The sequence below is a fragment of the Tasmannia lanceolata genome, unplaced genomic scaffold (assembly GCF_043159265.1).
Source record: "Tasmannia lanceolata isolate RefF3 unplaced genomic scaffold, GAP_Taslan_0.1 ptg000011l, whole genome shotgun sequence".
NCBI classification, from domain to species: Eukaryota; Viridiplantae; Streptophyta; class Magnoliopsida; order Canellales; family Winteraceae; genus Tasmannia; species Tasmannia lanceolata.
In genome coordinates, this window is record NW_027518688.1 from 11,201,523 (window position 1) to 11,224,680 (window position 23,158).

Sequence of the window (23,158 nt, forward strand, 5' to 3'; positions counted from 1 at the left end):
AGAGGACTTGGATCATCCTATGGAAATGATTTTTGGGTCACAACCTATTCACGTTGTACCCAAACAGATGAACGGTTTGGATCATAAAAAAAAAGTGGGTCGTACCTACTTTTTTTATACTTCATGTGTTTTCATGGCCACCCATCATATAAATTCTCCTGGTTATTATATATTGAATAGATAGTGGCCACTCATTTTAGAGGTATGGAAAGAAGCAGATTTTTTTTTATAACAAAGCCATGAGTGTCATTACTAAAACAAGATCAATAATGGGATGCAAGTATTAATTACAGGTGGTTTAATTTATGTTATCTGGCTGGCTGAACGAGGTAAAGGAGTTGTTCGCACTTGCCCAATTTGCAGGCCTCTTTTTAGTAATTTGACTGGAATACAGGTGGTCTTTAATTAAATTTATTAATATTCATTAATTCATTTGTCTCAGTCTTTTTTATTTTAAATGTTCGAAAGAGAAACCTTTGTGAGGTAGAATAGAAAAGCGGTAATAATTCACCCCGTTCTATGATGAATTCACCCCCTTTTTTTCAAAGTGGAATGTACAGCCCACACCATAGGATGATCCAAACCGTCCATTTGATGGGCCAGAATGTAAATAGGTTGTGCTCCAAAAATCAATACCATAGGATGATTCTAACCCTCCGATCTAAAGAGGGACTCACATGATGGAAACTTTATAAATCGGACGGTTGGGATCATCCTGTGAAAATGATTTTTGGGGCACAACCTATTTATATTGTGGGGGTCCATCAGATGGGCGGTTTGGACCTCCTATAATGTGGGTTGTACCTTCCATTTTGAAAAATAGGAAGTGAATTAATCATCGAATGGGGTGAGTTTATCACCACCCAGAATAGAATTATAGAAGATCGGCGGAGAACTTTATTTTCCGACGTCTGGCCTTTTAGTAAGTGACACCTACTTCTAAATCTTTTCTGCCCAGCACTTGTCTTTCCCCTTCATATTCCCTCACCGTCATTTCATCAAATAAGAAGAAGAAAAAGAAACAGAGGAAGAAGGAAAAAAGAAGAAAAAGATTTCTCCCGTTTCAAACCCACCAAACAACAGAAAATATTTGTCTCCACAGAGCCTTTTCTTCTTAGATCTCCTCCAAAATTTCAAGATCTCAACCCGCATTTATCAGGTGAGATTTTATTCTCTTTTTTTTTTCCTTCTTTTGCCTCAAAATGGAAGCTTTTCTGTCCTGGAACTTGTTTTCTAGATTTGCATGGATTTTTTTCTTCTATTTTCAGTTTTTCTTATTTGATTTTGTGGATAATGTAAAGGTTTTGTGAGAAGGCCAAAAATAAAATAAAAATGCAGTTCTGTTTTTGAATATTTTTTGGACTGGATTTGTTTGAATCTAAACCAATGCTGGATAATATTCAAGACTTATGAGATTACTAGATTTTGCATAAAATTGAGTTTTTTTTTTTGTTTTGTTATTTTTTTTATTTCTCTATTTAGATTTTAGATTTGGATACAAGGATTTGATAATTGAGGATTGTAAATTCCTGGATTATACAAACTAAAACCTGGGTTTTATAAGTTAAAACCTGGATTGGACAATCCTTAAAAAGTACAGTCTAGGTTTTAGCTTATAAAATCTAGGTTTTAGCTTGTAAAATCCAGGATTTTACAATCTAAATCAAAGATTTTACAACCCTTGTATCCAAATGGCCCCTTAGGTTGATTGCGTTTCAGTCATTGCTGGATTTATCTCATCTCTAGTTCAGTGAGAAATTCCTTTTGGAGATTTTTGGGTTTGTTGAAGGTGAAGATCCTTGTTGATTTCCTTTAGAACATTGTTCCCCTATAACAAAGTTTGTTTTATTGTAGCATTATCAATTGACTCATAATTGTTCAATTGTTTGGGTTAAACTTTCTGGTATTGGAATCTGATGTTGTATAGTGGTGGATGACAATGCTTCGAATCGATTCATTACTTAATGCATTTGTGAAGTAGTCTTATTGTCTGTTTGATTATGTGATAGGGGTGATCTTTTTCTGACTCATTTCTTTATTCTAATTACAATATTGTCTTGAACCCATTTGATTTCTCAAGAAAGGGATCTGCATTACAGATTTAAATTAGTAAATATTTTTGGGCTTGATTTTTCTGTTTAGGTTTCTGAGATATCTTTCCCTTGTGTATTGCCATCTGGGATTGTTTTCTTTCCGGAAATATCAAAATTGCTTGATGTTGCATGCAGTTTGGATCAACTGGTTTTGCATAGTTTATTGGTTTTCTCAATCTCCTTTCTAAATGTCATTAACTTGCTTGGACTGCCAAGTCGTTTTTCTTAGGCCCTGTTCGTTTCAGATTGTGACAACCAATTTTTAGCCCCAAGCCGATTATTGGACTCAAATTGTGTTTATAATTGGTTGGGGCTCACAATCGGCTGGCATAATCTGAAACGAACATGGCCTTATGCCCCTTATAAATTATAATGTGTAATCAAATTACCCTGTGGCTTTGCTCCGCTCTTTGAGGGAAAAAAATTATTTCAGGATGCCACAAGAGGATACCGGACGGAACGGCTTTGCCTGCAACGTCCTGCTAGCAATCCTCCTCATAATATGCCATAGCTTGATCAAATTCCCTTTTCAACTTAATTTCATGTACTTCAATGCTGATTGCACCCTATCAGTGGTTCTATGGTTAAGAGAAAACTTGACATAAGAAACCTTCAAAACAAAAAAGATGTGCTTCAATATATATAATAGAGGAACAAAAGTACAAGTAGAACAATAGAAAAAGAAGCCTTCAAAACATGGTGAAAATTTGGGGCAAGTTGGCACCTTTCTCCGATCACAATCTTGGTTGTGCATCCAATCTACAGGCTAATTGACTTATAATTGTGTGTGTGTGTGTGTGTGTGTGTGTGTGTGTGTGTGTGTGTGTGTGTGTTCTGTGTCTATGTGTGTCGGGATTTGCTAGGGTCCTTTGCAAAAAGCATTTCACGGATGGTCTGTTGCATGATAGAGCAGTCACATAGGCTCACTTTCCAACAGATTTTGTCATTATTCATGAGGTGGCTGCTCTCATGCAACAGACGATACGCGGAATGCCTTCTGCGATAGACCCTAGCAAATCCCACACATGTGTGTGTGTGTGTGTGTATGTGTCTGTATGTGTGTCTATATATATATATATATATATATATATATATATATATATTTATAGGATGTGTTGCAATGTCATTATCATACTGCTCTTGCTAAATCATTTGCTAATTCTGAGTTTCTTTACGGTCTCTTTTTATATAATCTAGTTCATATCAACTTGAAATAAATTCTGGTAGTACAGTTGAACTAATTGTTTGGCTTTGCAGATTATATCGGTCAAGATGGAGCGTCGAGGATGGCCTTGGAAGAAGAAATCTGACAAAACAGTGACCGCAACAATTTCTGCTAATACATCTTCGGCCGACTCAACTGGAAATCAAGGGGAGCAGGTGAATTCTTCGATAATATGATCTCTGATCGTTTCATTGAAAATCATTGTATTTTAATATTTTTATCTATTAAGTTCGAAACTTGGTTCTATCAACTTCATATTGGACCTGAGGTTTAAAAGTAATGTTTTTTTTAACATATTATGCATTCTAGTTGAGTGAGCATATATTCCTATTTCATATATGTATCTTAGGGTTGCTTTATAGGCAATCTTATTTGTGTGTTTTTAATGACATTTGCACACCTATTTACATGTGTAAGTATATATTTGGAATCTTTTGCGTTATAGTGCACGATCAAGGGTATAGACTTGCACTGTCGTTCTAGTACAGATTACTTAGTGCTAATGTGCATTTAGAAGACATGAGTACTTGTTCTAAATATTCTATTGACTTATAAGGAATTCAATTGATTCAAGATGTTCTGGTTAGTAGGACTGAAAAATGCCAATTAAGGCCGTGAATTGCATTTTTTGTTTTTGTGTCATTTTAGTGGTAGTAGTCCTGTGGGTGACAAAGAACAGAGGGCCCAGTTGGACGAAACTGGTGACATCATGTTTAATTCTGCTTATACCATTGTTGATGTCAGTAGAGGGCCACATTTGGCCAAGGCTGACTTGAAAACCCCATAACATTGCCTTCTTTGAGTGAAGAATTTTTGGAGTTTTTCTAGAATTTTTTGAGTTTATTAGGATGGGTGTTAGAAGTCTCCTATTTGGGATGAAAATCCAGCGTTGGTTCTTTGGTGTGCTTGGGAAAGTGTGTTGGGATCAGGATATTTTTTTAGGGATTTTGTGGGTTTTAGACTTCTTATTGGTTAATATGTTAGGATTGTTCTTATATATAAATAATAGGTACGCAAAGCTCCAACAGCTTTTATTGGAGCATCTAATTTTCATTGAACTCATTACAGGATTATTTATTATCAACCTCTGCTTTTTCCTCTCCAGGTCGCGGCTACTACTACTATTATTATCTTTTTCTTAACCAGTTCTGATACGATGGTGACTTTGTATTTTTTTTTCATTCTAAGATTCAGATCATATGTGTATTTCTCTTCTTCGGTTTGGGTTCTTTGGCTGTTTATGGTGTTCTGATTCTTCTAAGTATTGAGTTCTTTTACCGCTTATGGTCTCTGAACCTGCCCTTTTGGAAATATTCCTCTTTGAATGTTTGCAGTGTTGTAACCTTTTTCTTAGACTCCTATTTACAAGATCCTGATTCCTTGCATTCTATGCCCTACAATAGTTTCACTCATTCTAAAATTCTATAAATCTATGATTTATTGTCACAGACCCTGATTTTAGACATTCTTGCTGATTTTTCCATGGGCCTTCCATCTTACCTTTGACTACTTGAATGAAGTGCCATATGGGACCAAACAAGTTTGGACACCACCTTGGCCATTCGCTGATCCAATTTGGCCCATTTAGGTTATTTTATTCATTTTGAAGTGCCTTTATTAAGAGTTTACTTTAAGGGACTAGACTTGCTCTTCAATTTAAGCTCTAGATCTTCTACTCCATGGATCACATTCTCTTTCCTTTGGCTCCAATGGTCTTCAACTTGATCCAAGCTTTTGATCCATGTTTCTTGACTTTGATGTTTGATAGGATCTTCAAGTAGCTTGCTAGCACAAAACACACATTAGTACAATCAACTAATAAAGTGTCAAATTGTGTTTGGAATCATCAAAACACAACATAGAGAATTGCCAAGGTTGAACCCTTGGGCTTTCAGTTCTTCAAATAGTTTAGTACTTGAGGAGTGCTCCTGGGAAAGGCTTGTTTGTCAGAAACATAATCATGTGGGCTATGAAGCATGGGTACTCTCCGGAGGCCCATGCACCCGTGTCTGGTGCGTATTGGGTGCGGGTGCGCCCGGGTACTCCCTGGGTGTCCAAACATCATTGAGAGGATGAGGGCGTACCCGGGCGCACCCGCACTCTCCTACTCTCCGGAGGTCCACGCACCCGTGTCGGGTGCTACACGGGTGCGTATTGGGTGCGGGTGCGACCGGGCACTCCTTGGGTGTCCAAACATCATTGAAAGGATGAGGCCCAACGTACCCGGCTCACCTGCACTCTCCGGAGGCCCAACGTACCCGTATCCTATTTTTACAAATCCTCACTATTGATCATCTTCAACATGGAGATAAGATCATTTAGGGGACGTTTGGATGCGTGGATTTTAAAATCTTGGTTTTCCTCAAAATTGCAGTTGGGAGACGAGAGAAGGAGACCGATCGTATCGCACCTCCGGAAGAGACAGACAAAATCGTAGTTGGGAGACAAGAGAAGAAAGAGACCGACAATTAAATTTCACTATTAAATTTTTTTAATTTTTATAAATATATAATAAAATATAAAATATATTATATTCAGCGTACCCCCAGCGTACCCATATCCTATTTTTTTTTCCAAAATCACGTATCCATGTCCCTGTATCGTGTCGTACCCGCACCCCCGTACCCGTATCCGTGCTTCATAGCATGTGGGGGCTCTTTGGATCAGTGTTTAAAAATGCGGTTTCGACGCGGAACGCGGGCGAAGAAAATCCTTGTTGACTCGACACGGGAGCGGTCAAGAACGCGGTTGACGCGGGTGACGCGGCCAAGTCAGATGAGTCGTAAGTATTTATAAAAAATTTAGTACGCTTGGAAATGATATATTCACCTCTTTTTTTCTTAGGACAGCCCACTCTAGTGTAAAAGGGTAGTCATAAATACACTAAAGGAGGATGTCAAAGTAAAAAACAGGGGCAAGTTTATCACTTCTCTTCTTTACAATTAATTTAGAACTTTAGATTTGAGTTACTTTACTGATATTTTCTTACATTTAGTAAGGAGAATATCAAAAAGGGTTGTGCTAATAACAATTCCCTTATGTCTTTATTATTTAACCAGCTGTCGAGTGGTATAGCAGTTACCAAGAAGCTCTCAATCAAACAGCCGAATGACAGTCCTAGGAAAGTGGGAGAAAAGCAAATGTAGAAATGATATATTAGCCCCCTTTCCTTACCTGGGCTACCCTCTTGTAGTATAATTGAGTAGCCATAAATAAATAAGAGGGGAGTGGCCAAGGGAAGAAAATGGGGCGTACGTATCACTTCCTCATATTTATTATGAAGATGAGTTACATCTGTCACATAGTAAATAAGGGATTTGCTACCCAGTTTCGCGTCTGGCTTTTGGACGTGAGAACAGCCAGCCACCTATGAATTAAATGAAGAAGACAAAATCTGCCAAAGTCATTTTCTTAATAAACTATTCATTTTTATAATAAATAATGGGGTTGTTGGGCAGAGCCTGTCATCTCCATCTCTTTTTCTAGAAATCTGTAAGATCGCAGTAGCTCTTTCGTTTTTTGGAAAAAAATCAAAATAGCATTAAACAAGACAAAAAAGCATTTTATATTGTTTTATCACCAACCCATCCTCTCCCATCCCCCTCAAGTTAGGGTTCTTTCTTTCTACCTTGAATGAAGAAACCTAAGCATATTTTCAGGTATGATTTTTGCCTGAAATCTTTTTTTTTTTTTTTTTCCTTTTTTGATTACGGGATGATTGAGTCTAAGGTCACGAATCAGCAAGATTCTCGAAATCACCAAGACTCAGCCAAACTTGGCCAGGCTCAGCCAAACTCGGCCAGACTTGACGCGGACTCGCCGAGTTCTTGACTCCAAAACGCAGCCATTCCATTTCCGCGTCGACTCGGCCGAGTTCCGAGTCGAGTCGCCGAGTTTTGAAACACTGCTTTGGATATGCAGATTTTAGAATCTTGGATTTCTTCAAAATCCTGGATGGGAGACGAGATAAGAAGGAAACTGTCCATCGTTTTCTGCAGGGGCAGAGCCAAGATTTTGTTCCAAGGGGGGCAGACAATGGTTGTTATAGCATGTCGGGCCCACTATTTTATACTTCATGTTTTGATATGTGGGGCCCACCATCTCCCCCTAACCCATGCATAAGGTGAGCTGACAATTTACATCTCATATTTTGATGCAGTGGGACTCACTATTTACCACTCATCTTTTGATGGATGGGGCCTACTATTTTACACCCATGCATAGCATGGCCAAAGAATGTTAGGGATTTAACCGAGATTTTATATGTTGTGTACGTGTGAAGTCTAATATTTTACAAAAAATACCATGGGGCCCACTTCATAGGATGATCCAAACACTTCATTTGTAGGGCCACAACGTAAATAGGCTGCACCACGAAAATCATTTCCATAAGATGATCTTAACCCTCCGATCCATAGAGGATTCTGTAGCAGTCAATCCCATTGTAGATCTGAGGGTTAAGATCATCCTATTGAGATGATTTTCGCAATGCAGGCTATTTACATTGTGGCCCAACAAATGAATGCTTTGGATCATCCTATGAAGTGGGCCCACAATACTTTTTGAAAGTCACTAGACTTTTGGTGCACACACCATATAGAATCTCATAACAATTACTTAGCTAAGGCCGCTTATCTAGATTTTTTTAGATGTTTGGTTGCTCAACGAATTGAGAGAGAGAGAGAGAGAGAGGGCATTGATTTAGAAACAACTTACAAAACAAATCTAATTCCGAGGAGAGGGGGGGGGAGAGAGAATCAGGGGCAACTTTTACCGAAAATATCCAACTAAACCTATCAATAAGGAAAAAAATCCTGAATTTTAGGGGGTTGAGAGAGAGAGAGAGAGAGAGAGAGAGAGAGAGAGAGAGAGAGAGAGAGACATATGGAAAATAGAAAAAATCTTAAATTTTAGGAGGGCAATTGCCCACCTTGCCCCCTCTTAGCTCCGCCCATGGTTTTTTGATTTCTTGCCTTTCTTTCTGTCAAGCGAGAGTGTAGGAGATCATCCTGTGTTTCCAGGTTTTACAAATCTCAGGATGGAGGAGAGATTTCTAAAACTTGGATTTCTTACTTAAAATCCAGGATAATGGATTGTAAAATCCAGAATTTTACACCGCTTTCAAGCTAAAACCTGGATTCTAAAATCCACGTATCCAAACAGCCTTGTGAAGTTAGAAGGATTCACTGATGTAGACTGGGCAGAATCTCTAGCATATATGAGGTCAAGTATAGGATATTATACCTTTGTTGGAGGAAATTTGGTGTCATGGCGGAGTAAGTAGCAAGATGTGGTGGCTAGATCTAGTTCGGAGGTAGAGTATCGAGCTATGACTCGCAGTTGTGGAGAGTTGACTTGGTTCAGGTCCCTTTTGTCGGAGATTTGTGTTCCTTCCTCATCTCTAGCATCATTGTACTGTGATAATAGAGCGGCCATTCATATTGCCTCAAATCCAATCTTTCATGAGAGGAGTAAGCGTATTGAAGTTGATTGTCATTTCATTTGTGAGAAGATCGCAAAGGGAGAAATATGCACTATGTTTACTTGATCTGGAGATCAATTGGCTGACATGTTTACCAAACCACTGGGAAAGTGTAAGTTGAGTGATGTTTGTAACAAGCTTGGGTTGTATGACATACAACCCAGCTTGAGGGGGAGTGTTAGAAGGGTATTTTAGTCTTTATCATTATACAACCCTAGTGTGTGTGTATATATATATATCATATTCTGTGAGAGGTTTGATCGACCCTCAATTTTCTCTATCTCTTTTTTTCATCTCTCTCTCTCTCTCCCCCCCCACACACACACACTTTTCTCGTCCACCATCAAACACACTTTTCTCCTCCATCATCAACATAATGGTTCGGCCAACCGGCTTATGTCCACTCTCTCAATGATATCCCCTTCTTGAGGTTTCACTAAACAATCTCCTTATGGGTGGAGATCAAACTGTTTACAAGCTTTATACCCAAAGCTTCACTCCGAAAGTTGATCCGCTCCCTTCTCACCAATTCCGAAGCTTTATCCCCAAGCTTCAAGTCTAAAGGTTGATATGGTGCCTTCTCAATTCTCACCAATTACAACAAGAATAAAAACCACTCTCAAGGTGGATTAACAAATAAGCTCACTCACAAAATACTCTTAACAAGGAGACAAATGAATTCCCAGCTAATCCCTCAATATCTTCAGGTAACGGTACTAGAGTGTTTCTAACACTTAGAAAATGTATCTCACGAGTTCTTAGATGTGTTCTAAGCACCCCAACGTTCATATTTATAGATTTAGGCAAAACTAGCCATTATAGAACCTTCAACGGGCATAGCGAACGAACCATGGGCGACCGTGCAACCAGCCGTTACAAATGGGAAAATTGAGGAAATTCCCATGGAGGAAATAACTGGATGGTCGACCGACCTTGTCCATGGTCGACCATGCAATGATCATTGTCGACTGTTCATTCAGATGGTCATCCATTAGTTCCTGATAGGGTAAAATACGGTATAACCGTAAGATTAGGCCACGTGTCCATAATTATCTCCAAAAGATCCCTCATCATTACCCATCATGATCGTTATCTATTATCTCTAAAAGAGAATAAGCAAGCGGCGTACGTTATTAATTTCCTATGGCGACCAACATTCCACCCAATCCAAAGAAATGGTGTCTTTTTCCTCAAATGATGAAGAGAGTCCATGTGGCACACGACAAAAGAGGTTGCATGCATGAAAGACAAGCTTATGTACGGGGAAAACACAACAGAGAGATCCAACTCCAAAAACCCAGAGAAAACATTCTCCACCATTAAAGGGCCTTAATTGCCCATTAAGAGCGAGAATAACTACTGGAGAAGAAGGGTAAGAGGTGCCAGACACCGTTACTCTCCTTCCCCTGGACCCTAATCCCCCCTTTGGATCACCCACACCCCATAAAGAACCCATAGTTGAGTCCGGTAATCTAGCTACCCATTCCATTATTTTGCTAGTTCATTTATTTGATTGAGGTCAAAATCTGACTTGGGTGTCGAAGTGGTCGTCCGGGACCAAGCCCGGACCCCCTGACCCCCTTTGTTTGTAATTGTAGGTATCAAGCGGAGATTCTCTATCTGCCGCAGGATCACAAACCCAGATTTTGGCATCATCAGATTGGCGCCATCCGTGAGACTCTTTTGCTAGAACACTTTTTATGGCAATGAGAAACCCTCTTCTCCAACAAGAAGATAGAGTGACAACTAGGAGCCGAGCCCAACTCGTAACCATGGACGTTTCCGTTTCTAGAGAACAAGCTTCACGAGCTTCGGGGCAAAATTTACCCGTATCAAGTGCTCCCCAAATGGTCCCTACCATGTAGATGTTTAACGAATTCCGTCTAGACATCGTTTCGCGATTGCCCCCTCCTCCCCCGCCTCCGGCTCCGAAAAATCCCCCTCCCTCGCGGGCGTACTGAAGTACATGAGGAGGACAGCGGGGAATCGCAGGTAGACCGCCACCCTTGACGAGTGCAGAAACAAGATGATGCTGATGCTGCCTCTCCTTCTACCAATCGTCCTACACCCCTCAATGGGGGCGCCCGACAGACCAAAGCAGGTCGACCACCCACCTTAAGGCCGGTTACGCGGAACAATGTTAATCACATCTGTACAAACCAACCCCGAGGGCCGCCTCCTACTCGTGCAGAGGAGGTGGCGACCTCTGCCCAACTGCTCGGTATGGACCAATTTGCCGAACTCCAAAGACAGATCCGAGAGGTCAAGCGGGAGATGAAAAAGCCTTACACGAACGACATTATGGACGAGTGGGCAAGGGAGACTTCCCTTTTACTCCAGAAATAACCCGGGCCTTCGTCGACACAACGATAGATCTGACATGATTTAGATGTTATGATGGCACCACTGATCCGCTGGAGTCTCTACAAACTTTAAGAGGATAATGTCTCTTCGCGATGCATCAGACGGATTTATGTGTAAGGCATTCACCTCCTTGTTGAGAAAAAGTGCTAGCGAGGAGTTCGGCTCCATCGGTTCTTTTCACGAGTTCGGCAGGAAGTTTACAACGCGCTTCACCAATAATCGTTTTTGCCATGACCCTGCGGACGCCCTCCTTCCCCTCCGACAAGGGTGAAATGAGACCTTAAGGGATTTCATGGTTAGGCTCAACGCTGAGTTATCCCAACTCGCCAAGATTGATATTCAAATAGCCGTTGCCGCTCTGAAACATACTACCACTGATCAAAACTTGAAGGTTCCTGACGCTCAAACCACCCAGAGACTTACAGGAATTGGAATCTAAAATTAGCAAGCTTATCCTAGCAGAAGAAGCTTGTAGTCGTGACATGAACAGGGATCAGGCTGGTCCTATGAAGAAAAAAGAAGAAGATCCGAGGCCACTTGGGAGACTGCTGGCGGATGACAGGCCAGCTGTTAAGAATATTGTCCCAGTTTTCGAAAGATTGGGGTATGCCCCCTTGAAGGTTCCCTTGTCGCATGTCCTCTTTGCGATAAGGGACCAAGGTCTTCTAACCCGAAGTTGAGAATCGATCCTAAGAAGCGCCTCTCCGGAAAGTATTGTGATTTCCATTTGGATCATGGTCATGAGACGGATGATTGTTATCACCTCAGGCTACAGATCAAGAAATTGGTCGAAGAAGGCCAGTTGAACCAGTACCTCAGAAGCCCGACCAGGATAGAAAGACCTCGTACTCGGTCGGAAGCACACCACCGTTCCCCGCCTCGTCGCTCACGAACCCGTCACTGTTCTCCTCGGCGGTCTCAAAATAGGCATCATTCTTGCGGTCGCCATCGCACTTTTAGGCATCACTAGTCCCCGAGAGGACATCACGAGGACATGGCCTATCACAATTCGCCTAACCCCGAGCAGCCTCCTACCATAGCTAGAAAAATTAATTTCATCATGGGGGGCCCCGCGGCTGGAGGTCCTACTACTGCAGGGCGACGAGCCTATGCTGAACGCGTCTTCTCCATTAAGATGCCCTAAAAAAGGACTCGGGTGGATTCTTCTAAGGTAAATCAAGTTATTTCTTTTTCTGATACAGATTATGAAGGGTTGCAGGTTCCGCACGATGACGCGCTGGTTATTCGACTGATTATCTCCAATTTCGACGTTGGCAAGATTTTGGTCGACATTGGCAGTTCAGTAAATGTTTTGCATGTTGGAACGTTTGAGGAAATGAAATTAGGCGAGGACAGGCTGGGAGCGGCAGGATACTCCATTTACGGATTTTCTGGGGCATCCGTGCAGATCAACAGCAAGATTGGCCTCCCAGTTACGTTCGGGACGTATCCCCTACAAAGGACGGTCATGACGACCTTTCTAGTTGTTGACGTGCTCTTCGCTTATAGTGCCATCATTGGAAGACCAGCATTGAGGGATTTGAGAGCAGTGGTATCTGCACCCCACCTCAAAATGAAATTCCCAACCTAGGAGGGTGTGGGAGAGGCACGGGGACATCATATGGTCGCACAGAGATGTTACTACGCTAGCTTGAAAGGGACCAATGCCTTAGAAGAAAATTTCGTCATCGACAGCCAGGATCCGAGAGATCGGGTTAGAACTGTTAGGGGCAAGCCGGTTGAAGAACTTGATTCGATCTCCATATCCGAGGTTCATCCTGATAGAACTGTTCGGATAGGTTCCCTATTGATAGGGTACGTTACGTTCTGAACTAGTGAAGTTTTTAAGGGCTAACGAAAGTGTTTTTGCTTGGTCTGCCTCTGATATGCCAGGAATATCTCCAGAGGTTACAGTTCACAAGTTGAACGTAAACCCAGCCTACAAGCCGGTTACGCAAAAGAAAAGAAATTTTGAGGTAGAGCGACGGGCCCACATCAAGACAGAGATTGACAAATTGTTGCGGGCTGGATTCATCCAAGAAATTCAATACCCCGAGTGGTTGGCCAATGTTGTAATGGTCAAAAAGGCTAATGGTAGTTGGCGGGCCTGCACGGATTTCACAGATTTAAATTGAGCTTGCCCGAAGGATCCCTACGCCTTGCCTCGTATAGACCAGTTGATCGACGCCACTTCTGGGCATGAACTCCTCAGTTTTATGGATGCCTTCTCCGGTTACAACCAAATCAAAATGGACGAGTCTGATATTACTAAGACCGCATTCATCACGGAACAAGGTCTGTATTGCTATACTGTGATGCCGGTTGGTCTAAAGAATGCGGGCGCTACTTATCAGAGGCTCGTTAACAAGCTGTTTCAGAAACAGATCGGGAGAAACGTTGAGGTCTACGTGGACGACATGCTAGTGAAAAGTCTAAAGGCTCACCAGCATATCGATGACATACAAGAAACCTTTGACGTTATGCACCAATTCCAGATGAAGCTTAACCCGGCCGATAAAGCTTTTGGAGTAACTTCTTGGAAATTTTTGGGTTTCATGGTTAGCCAAAGGGGCATCGAGGCTAACCCGGAGAAAATTCAAGCCGTCCTAAATATGGAACCGCCGTCCCGAGTTGTTGAAGTCCGAAGACTGACTGGACGTGTCGCTACCCTCGGTCGTTTCATGTCTAAATCAGCTGAGAAATGCCAACCGATTTTCAAGCTCTTAAAAAATATACAAGAATTTGAATGGAATCCCACATGCCCGGAAGCATTTGATTCGTTGAAGCAATATCTCCAGTCATCGCCCGTCCTTACTAATCCCGAGCCCGGGGAAGAATTATTCCTTTATTTAGCGGTGAGTTCAACAACGGTGAGCGCCGTTTTGGTTCGACAAGAAGGTAAACAGGAACGTCCGGTCTACTATGTGAGCCGAATCCTCCACGGTGCAGAGGTTTGGTGTCAAACCATTGAAAAATTTGCTTTTGCCGTCGTGGCTGCCACTTGGAAGCTCCGCCCATATTTCCAGGCTCATACTATCGTCCTGTTAACCGATCAGCCCCTGTGAAAGATTTTATAGAAACCCGAGACATTGGGGTGATTGGTGAGCTGGGCGGTCGAGTTAGGAGAATTCGATATTCAGATCCGGCCGCGGCCGGCCATCAAATCTCAAGCTCTCGCTGACTTCATTGTGGAATTCACCGCGCCTATATTAGATCTGCCAGATGTGGGGGATGTTACTCTTGAAGCCGAACCCTTATATGAAGACACCCCCATCCCGAAGACCGTCCTCCAGTGGAGACCGATCTGCGGGTCGATGCCGAGGCATACCCATGGGTACTCCATGTGGATGCAAGCAAGGAAGGGTGTGGAGCAGGGATAGTCCTAATGGGTCCGGACAAGTTTTTGGCGGAATATGCACTACTAAGATTAGATTTTAAAGCCTCCAACAATGAGGCTGAATACGAAGCCTTGTTGGCGGGGTTGGCCCTAGCCGTTGAATTGAGTGTGGACAAATTGTATGTCCACAACGATTCCCAGTTAAGGAACCCAGAATGTTGAGATACTTGGAGAAGTACGAGAAAAATTGGCAGGATTGAAAGAGGTTGTGATTGTACAGGTTCCGAGGGAAATGAATACCCGAGCGGATGTCCTCTCCAAGATGGCCTCCGAGGAAACATTCGACTTTGGTTCCGTGTACACCGAAATTTTACTTCGACCCAGCATTGAAGAGAAGCAAGTTGTTGAAATTCAAGTGGGACCCAGTTGGATGGATCTTATTGTGCAGTACTTAAAGGACGGAATACTACCCCCTGATAAGCTGGAAGCCCGAAGGTTAGTCGCCGAGGTCGGCCCACTATATACTTCATGGAGCAAAGTTGTACAAACGCTCCTACACTTGGCCGTACCTCCGATGCCTCATGCCATTTGAATCTGACTATGCTGAGAGAAGTACATGAAGGAATTTGTGGCGACCATGGGGGAGGAAGAACCTTAGCGCAAAAGATCATGAGGCATAGCTACTTTTGGCCGACTATACTACACGACGCTATGGAGTTTGTCAAAAAATGTGGTCCTTGTCAGAAATTTGCAACAGTTCCTCGGCAGCTAGCCACTTTATACGCCTCGGTATCTAGTCTAGCCTCATACCCTTCGCCATGTGGGGAGTGGACTTGGTAGGTCCTTTCCCAAAGGCTCCAGGAGGGCACACCATGCTTTATGTTGCCATCGACTATTTCAGTAAATGGGTGGAAGTCAAAGCGGTGGTGAAACCAAATTCTAAAGCGACCGAGAAAATTTTCTACCATGATGTTGTCTGCTGCTTCGGCATCCCAAGGGTCATAGTGACTGACAATGGTATTCAGTTTGCCAGTGCCGAGTTTCGTGATTTCTGCGATAAACTCAGCATAGAATAGAGATTCTCATTAGTCGGACACCCGCAAGCTAATGGCCAAGTGGAAGTAACAAATAGAATACTGCTCCAGAGCCTGAAGAAGCGCTTGGAGGAGGCAGGCAAATCATGGATGACACCTAACCCAATGTTTTATGGGCCTACCGGACGACGCCACGGGTTACTACTGGCGAGTCCCCGTTTAGTTTAACATTTGATGTGGAAGCGGTTATCCTCGTGGAAGTCGGAATCCCGTCGTTCAGAGTAGAAAATTTCGACGAACGGGAGAATTCCGAGCTCCTTCGGAATAACCTCGACCTTATCTTGGAAAAAAGAGAACATGCCCGACTGCGAGTTGCGGCATACCAGCAGAAAGTCGCCCGATATTACAACTCAAGGACAAAGAATCGGTCGGTTCGACCAGGTGACCTAGTGTTGCGACGATTGGAGGTATCAGACCCCTGAAATTCAGGAAAGCTCGCCCCAAGATGGGAGGGCCCCTACCGAGTGGTTCGAATCCTCCGACCAGGGGCCTACCAATTGGGACATCTTGACGGCACTCATATTCCTAAAAGTTGGAGTATGGACAATTTGCGGAAATTTTATCAGTAGAGTAAGCAGGAAAGGTTGTTTAAGAAAAGTACTATGTATTTTGTGTGTTTGTTTTCTTTTGACAGGATCAACGTTATTCTGTAATCACGATAAAGATCAATGAAATGAGGTTTTGTCTACAACTCTATGAAAGAGTCAATATGGATCTCCACCCTCCAGTCCAAGCCATGCGCTGGTCCGAAAGGGCACAGGAAGTGAAGAGGTGGAACTGGGAATGATCCTCCTGATAACACCCAAACGCTTCCCATGTAAAAGACCTGTCCCTACAAAGGACAGGCGGATCTACCGACTCCGAGCTGATCACTTGAGAGAAAGGTGATCGTCATATAAAAGGAACACCAAAAAACCGCACAAACCGCACCCATTACGGCGCGGTGGAGGTCTCCTTTCTCTCCTATAACCATCTAGAGATGGGTTCGACGTTTTTTACACCAAGCAAGGCCAATGCACGGACTCATAGAAATTGATAATAAAACATACCGACGAGCATTCATACATAAATTAAAAAGGTTTTGTGGCAAAACTTCGCCACCAGAAAAGCAAGGTATATATCCCAAATTATTACAGACCCTTCATAATGGCCTGTACAGGACTGATTCAAAGTTTCGTAAGTTCTTAAAAAAGTTGGATGAGAGTTAAAGAGAAATGCATACCTATTGATCCTTCTCCGAGGGGGGCACGGTTTCCGTAGGGACCTCTGTTGCCTCCCCGTCCCCTACCTCTCTATTTCCCTCGCCGATAACCGCTCCTCTTGCAAAGTTGCCTCAGGTATAGGCCTCTCTGAATCATGCATCAGCCGGTCTAAGGGGAAAGAAGGATCAATCTCCCGAACTCGTCGACGGCATTCGGCAAAGGCATCGATCTCCACGGGTATACATAAGATTGCCGCCGCCATGTGAAATTCGGCGTAGTCTCGCCACTCTTCCCGAGCCTTAGCCAGCTCCTCGACGCCAGTGGTTCGGGCAACGAGTAGATTGTTCTTAGCTTGGTCTCTCCTCTGTTCGGCCCACCTAAGCTTATCATTGAGATCCTTCACAATGTCAATATATGATGCGTTCTTTGCTTGAGCCTTCTTCAAATCCTCCTCTAATCTCTTAAGATGATCGCCTGTACGAGAATACTTCTCTCGGAAAGTGTCCAGCTTCGATTCATCCTCAAGCATGTACTCCATCATCCTCCTCTCAAAACTTGAGCCTATTCAACACCACGTAAGAGTAACCACAGAGGAAAAGGGGGGAAAGAAAAGGTTCACAAAGTTAGGAACGAAAGAAGGACACTTACGCAATGAGCAAAGTTAATAATGGATAGCGATCGACTTCCTGGAGTGACTTTCTAACTCTGCCTCCTCACCAGGCAGCGCAGTTGTGACACCCATCTCCATCCCAACTTGTGGATTTTGAAGATCATTATCCTCCTCTCCTATCTTCCAGTTCGATTTGAACATCTTCCCTTGCATTTTCATCTGATGATCCCTCAAGGGTGCTTAACCTAGGATCAACTTTGTCATGCTGGAGTCTTCTACTTGGCTCGGGAGATCAGACAGAAGAGTAGACTTGGCCTTAAGAGATTGAGCAGATTTTCCTCTAGAAACACTCAAAGGCGTGGGCTTCTTAGCTGGAGATTCTACTCCTTCAGCCGGAGAGGATCGAGTTTTGTCCTTAACTCCAACAGAGCGACTGGGAACACTCGGTGGCAAAGATCCGGTGGGTGCTGTTACCCTCCTCCGTGCCGCGACCAGCGCTTCGGGCGGTAATCTCACAAGATCTGAAGCACCCTTTGAGGATTCCCCTACTACCGTTTTTCCCTTGGAGGGAGTATCCTTCGACGCCATATCTGCAATTATCAAACAAGGAATGACAATTAGTCACCTGAACAACCGTTAGAGGAATAAAATCAGTAAATGGAATGACCTATTAGGAGGAGGAGGGCTCACTAAGATAGCTGGCAGAGCTCTCTCCCACCTCTTCAGCTACTTTTGAAACTCTCCTACTAGGGGCTTGATATAGCTTATACTTCTTCAGATTCTTCTCTTCTTTAAATTCAGAAACATCAATGGGGTCACCAGCCATAATCTTCGTCAAATCGGATTTATTAAAATCTGAGAGATCGGGCATAAGTTTTCTTCTCCAATTGACAGTGCGTTTCCATGTTTTGGGAAACTTCCAAGTAACATCTGCGGGGGGAGTGATAAAAACGAATTCCTCTTTCCATTTTTTGATAGAAGAGGGAAGATTTGTGGCAATTTTCACTTGGGGACGGTGAGTTAGGTATAACCAACCATTGCTGCCCTTCACTTGAGGACTCAAGGCAAAACAACATCGAAGTAGTCCTAGTTCGGGATCAACCTTTCGCAAATGGGCTTTGGCGACAAAAGCTAAAAGGGTACGCCAACTGTTCGGTACTAAATGAGTAGGGGCTACTTGGTAGAATTCCAGGGCCTCCATAATGATACTTAGCAATGGGCACTGGACACCGGCCCTAAAGGCTTCTACATAAAAGGCTGTCTCGTTTGCAGATGAGCCCTCACATGCTCGCTCATCAGTAGTGGGGAGCCGGATACCATATCTCGCAGGTATCCGATACTCTTTTGTAAGTCTTTCCGTTGCACCCTCCTTAAGGGTGCACTCAGAGGACATTACCCCCTCAGGACGAGTTGTTTCTCCGGCCATTATCTCCATAATATTCTCTTCGTGGCCATGAAGGGCTAAAGGGGGTGAACCGGGAAGAGGAACATCCGATTTCGTTGCTTCAGAAGAAGAGGTTTCTCTCTCCGAAACCCTAGATCCGATTTTGGAGTCCTTTGAATATCGAGAAGGTTGGGATCTCTCCCCTTGGTGCTTGGCCTTGACGGAATCCTGATTCTATGACTAATCTTTTTTGATTTGGTTTCTTTTAAAACTACTATGGATCCACTAGAAGGATTCTGGGAATCACTCGCATCAGACATCTTTTAAAATAAAGACAGAATGTATTAAAATCAAGAAATTCGATACTCACCGAAAAAAGCGACAAACGGGAATACCAAGCTCCAAGGAGGAAGATGAATCAAACCGTGACCAAGAAGCTCTGGGAAAGGGTGCAAGCTTAACCAGTCGACGGAAAATTCGTTGGATAATTTTCCCAGGCAATGGAACCCTAGTTTATCATAAACCTTGGGGGGAAGATGGGGAAAACCCCTTTTAGGTTAAGGTTTCTACACGTGTGGATTGACATCTTCGCCCTTTCAATAAGGTAGGGCCTGCCCACGTGGCGCAATGGGAGGGACTTAAAAGGAAAGCTCCATTTAAAAAACTATCTCCGAGGACTCTCAAAATCCCATTCCTGGGCAAATGAGGGAATCAAGTTGAGCAAAGGGTACAGATTTCAGGAAGAAGGATGCGGATCCAGCAAAGTAAATCCACCCTTACCTTCTGATTCCCCCAAAATCCCATCTTTGGGTAAAGGAGGGAATCAAGTTGAGTAAAAAGGGCGCGGATTTATTAAATTAACTCCACCTTTACCTTCTGATTCCCCCAAAATCTCATTTTTTGGGTAAGAGAGGGAATTAGGTTGAGTAAAAGGGCACGGGTTCATCAAAAGAAATCTTCCCTTTACCTTCTGATTCCTCCAAAAATCCATTTTTGGGTAGAGGAAGGAATCAGGTTGAGTAAAAGGGCATGAGTTCATCAAAAGAGATCCTCCCTTTACCTTCTGATTCCTCCAAAATCCCATTTCTGGGTAAAGGAAGGAATCATGATGAGTAGAAGGGCACGGGTTCCCCAAATTAAATCCTCCCTTTACCTTCTGATTCCTCCAAAATCCCATTTCTGGGTAAAGGAAGGAATCAGGATGAGTAAAAGGGCACGTGTTCCCCAAATTAACTCCACATTTACCTTCTGATTCCTCCAAAATCCCATTTCTGGGTAGAGGAAGGAATCAGGTTGAGTAAAAGGGCACGGGTTCATCAAAAGAAATCCTACCTTTACCTTCTGATTCCTCCAAAGTCCCATTTCTGGGTAAAAGAAGGAATCAGGATGAGTAAAAGAGCACGGGTTCCCCAAATAACTCCACCTTTACCTTCTGATTCCTCCAAAATCCCATCTCTGGGTAAAGAAAGGAATCAGGATGAGTGAAGGGGCACAGATTCATCAAATTAACTCCACTTTTACCTTCTGATTCCTCCAAAATCCCATTTCCGGGTGAAGGAAGGAATCAGGATGAGTAAAAGGGCACGGATTCATCAAATTTAATCACCCCTTGCCCTCTGATTCTCTTGAAATCCCATTTCAGGGCAAAGGAAGGGACCAGGTTGAGCAAAGGGTTCATATTCAACAAGGCTACCCTCCCTTGCCTTTTGATTCCCCCATAATCCCGTTCCTGGGTAAAGGAGGGAATCCAATTAAGCAAAGGGTTTGGATTACATGGGGAAAAGCCACCTTTGCCTTCTGATTCCCCCCAAAGTCCCATTTCTGGGTAAGGGCGGGAATCAAGTTCAGCGAAGGGTGTGGTTTCAGCAAAATAAACCTTACTCTAAGGAAAGAAAGAAATGGTGGTGAAGGAAAAATTGGGCTTTACAGTACAGTTACCTCGTTGATCCAAGCATAGTTATAAGAACAACAAGACAAAAAAATTATGGCCTGAAGGCCCCATTCATCCTGGCCCCAAGGGCCCCATCTACGAAAACAAAATAGAAGAAAAAAGAGGGTTCTTAACTAACAAGACCCAGGTACAAAAAATTCTTAAAATGGTCAGAAAAAAAAAGAAGGGACAGAAGCTGCAGAAGTCCCAGCATTCCCCCCTCCCCGCTCAGTCCGAGCGACTGTTAGGAGAGTTTTCTTCATCGGAGGAGTCCTCGCTTTTTATCTCCTCCTCAAACAAACCCTCCCAGAGAGGTTCACTCTCCTGCTTAGCCAACTTGGCGTTGAGTTCGTCAACCCTTCGCCCTAGGGAGTGGTTCTCCACCTCCAGATAGTCCACTCGTCGACTAAGATCCAGAACCTGCTGACAAAGCTCTGGCCCCTGATGGTGGGAAAGGAAGAGCAACCTCTTCTGCTTTTCGACAGATGCCTCGACGGATTCATCCTCCCTAGGAGGGGAGGGGAGTCTTGGAGTGGGTGAACGGGGGGAGACGGCTCGTTCACGCGGGCCCGCTTCGATGGATAGAGCAGGCGCCTCGGTTCTTCGCTTGAGTCACTCGAGGGGTCACTGGGGGGCTCCACTGGAGCTTTTCCCTTTCCTTTACCAGAGGAGGATCCCTAGAAAGACTTTGACATCTTTAAAGGAGAAGGTTGGAGAAGAAAAAGGAAAGTGCTTGAAAAGGGGATGCTTGAACTTTTCCCTGCTTTGATATAAATAAATCTCTAAGGGAGAGGAAGGTAAAACGTGCCCTCCAAGTGTTTTTTTCAATAAGAGGGTCAACAGACGTGCCATACTTACATTGGAACCCCACAAGTCCTCTCGAATTCCAAGGCCTTCATAATTATGGAAATCACCAGATTTAATGGCGGAGAAAAGATTTTTACTCCCTTGGTCCACTTTATGGACCAAAGGAGTAGGGAGGTATTATGATAGGGTAAAATACGGTATAACCGTAAGATTAGGCCACATGTCCATAATTATCTCCAAAAGATCTCTCATCATTACCCATCATGATCGTTATCTATTATCTCTAAAAGAGAATAAGCAAGCGGCGTACGTTATTAATTTCCTATGGCGACCAACATTCCACCCAATCCAAGGAACTGGTGTCTTTTTCCTCAAATGATGAAGATAGTCCACATGGCACACGACAAAAGAGGTTGCATGCATGAAAGACAAGCTTATATATGGGGAAAACACAACAAGAGGGGGGACCGAAAAAAACAACAGAGAGATGTAACTCCAAAAAATCAGAGAAAACATTCTCCACCATTAAAGGGCCTTAATTGCCCATTAAGAGCGAGAATAACTACTGGAGAAGAAGGGTAAGAGGTGCCAGACGTCGTTACTCTCCTTCCCCCGGACCCTAATCCCCCCGTTGGATCACCCACACCCCATAAAGAACCCATAGTTGAGTCTGGTAATCTAGCTACCCATTCCATTATTTTGCTGGTTCATTTATTTGATTGAGGTCAAAATCTGACTTGGGTGTTGAAGTGGTCGTCTGGGACCAAGCCCAGACCCCCTGATCCCCTTTTTGCTGGTTCATTTATTTGATTGAGGTCAAAATCTGACTTGGGTGTTGAAGTGGTCGTCTGGGACCAAGCCCAGACCCCCTGATCCCCTTTGTCTGTGATTGTAGGTATCAAGCGGAGATTCTCTATCGGCCGCACGATCACGAACCCGGATTTTGGCATCATCAGTTCGTCTTCTCCAGTTTTTTCACAGATACTATATGGTTGACCGTGGGAGGTCATGGTTGACCGTCCATGAGTCTGGACTTCATTTTAACGTATGTGTAATGCCTTATATGTCCATTCTTAGTTTGATTTATCATCCCTTTTTGCCATTGCTCATAAGGTCATTGAAGGGTTTACAATCTAAATACATCATCCCTTCAATTTTTTGATTCTTCAGTCTTCAATCTTTGATTCTTCAATACTCGAGTAATGTGTCTATATACTTTGCTTCAGGCTTCATGCGTCAGCTTTTGATCCCCTTTGACCTTAGAAGAGCATTCTTTAGGACATTTAAACATTAGTACATCAAATAATGTAAAGTACCATATTGAGTTTGTTATCACCAAAATATGAATTAAAGGAGTGCAATGGTTGAACCCTTGGGCTAAAACTTCTCTTGTCACTATGGTCATGAGGATGATGATAAGAAAACGTAGAAGGCTGTTATCCGTTTTCTTAGGAGAAAGAAGAGGAATGTCAGGTTGGCCTGCTTCCAAATGCTGATTTTCACTAACCAGATTAGGAACATGTATATTTGTTAGAGAGGGAAAATTATTATACTTAAGAATTTGATAATTGAGAATGGACAGAGCAGCTAAATAATGTCCCTTGGATATGGTGATGCCTGGAAAATAAAT

At 43.1% G+C, this 23,158-nt stretch overlaps 1 protein-coding gene across 1 annotated transcript in view; it reads left to right on the forward strand.

Moving 5' to 3' along the window:
- The first annotated feature begins 836 nt into the window (after positions 1-836).
- The window catches only part of LOC143886430 (filament-like plant protein 4), a 57,124-nt gene continuing 34,802 nt past the window's right edge, over positions 837-23,158 (forward strand). Inside the window, exons 1-2 of the mRNA XM_077390397.1 lie at positions 837-1,159; positions 3,351-3,473. Coding sequence (XP_077246512.1) covers positions 3,366-3,473 — 108 coding nt within the window. The 5' untranslated portion in view covers positions 837-1,159; positions 3,351-3,365. The remainder of the gene's footprint in view (positions 1,160-3,350; positions 3,474-23,158) is intronic.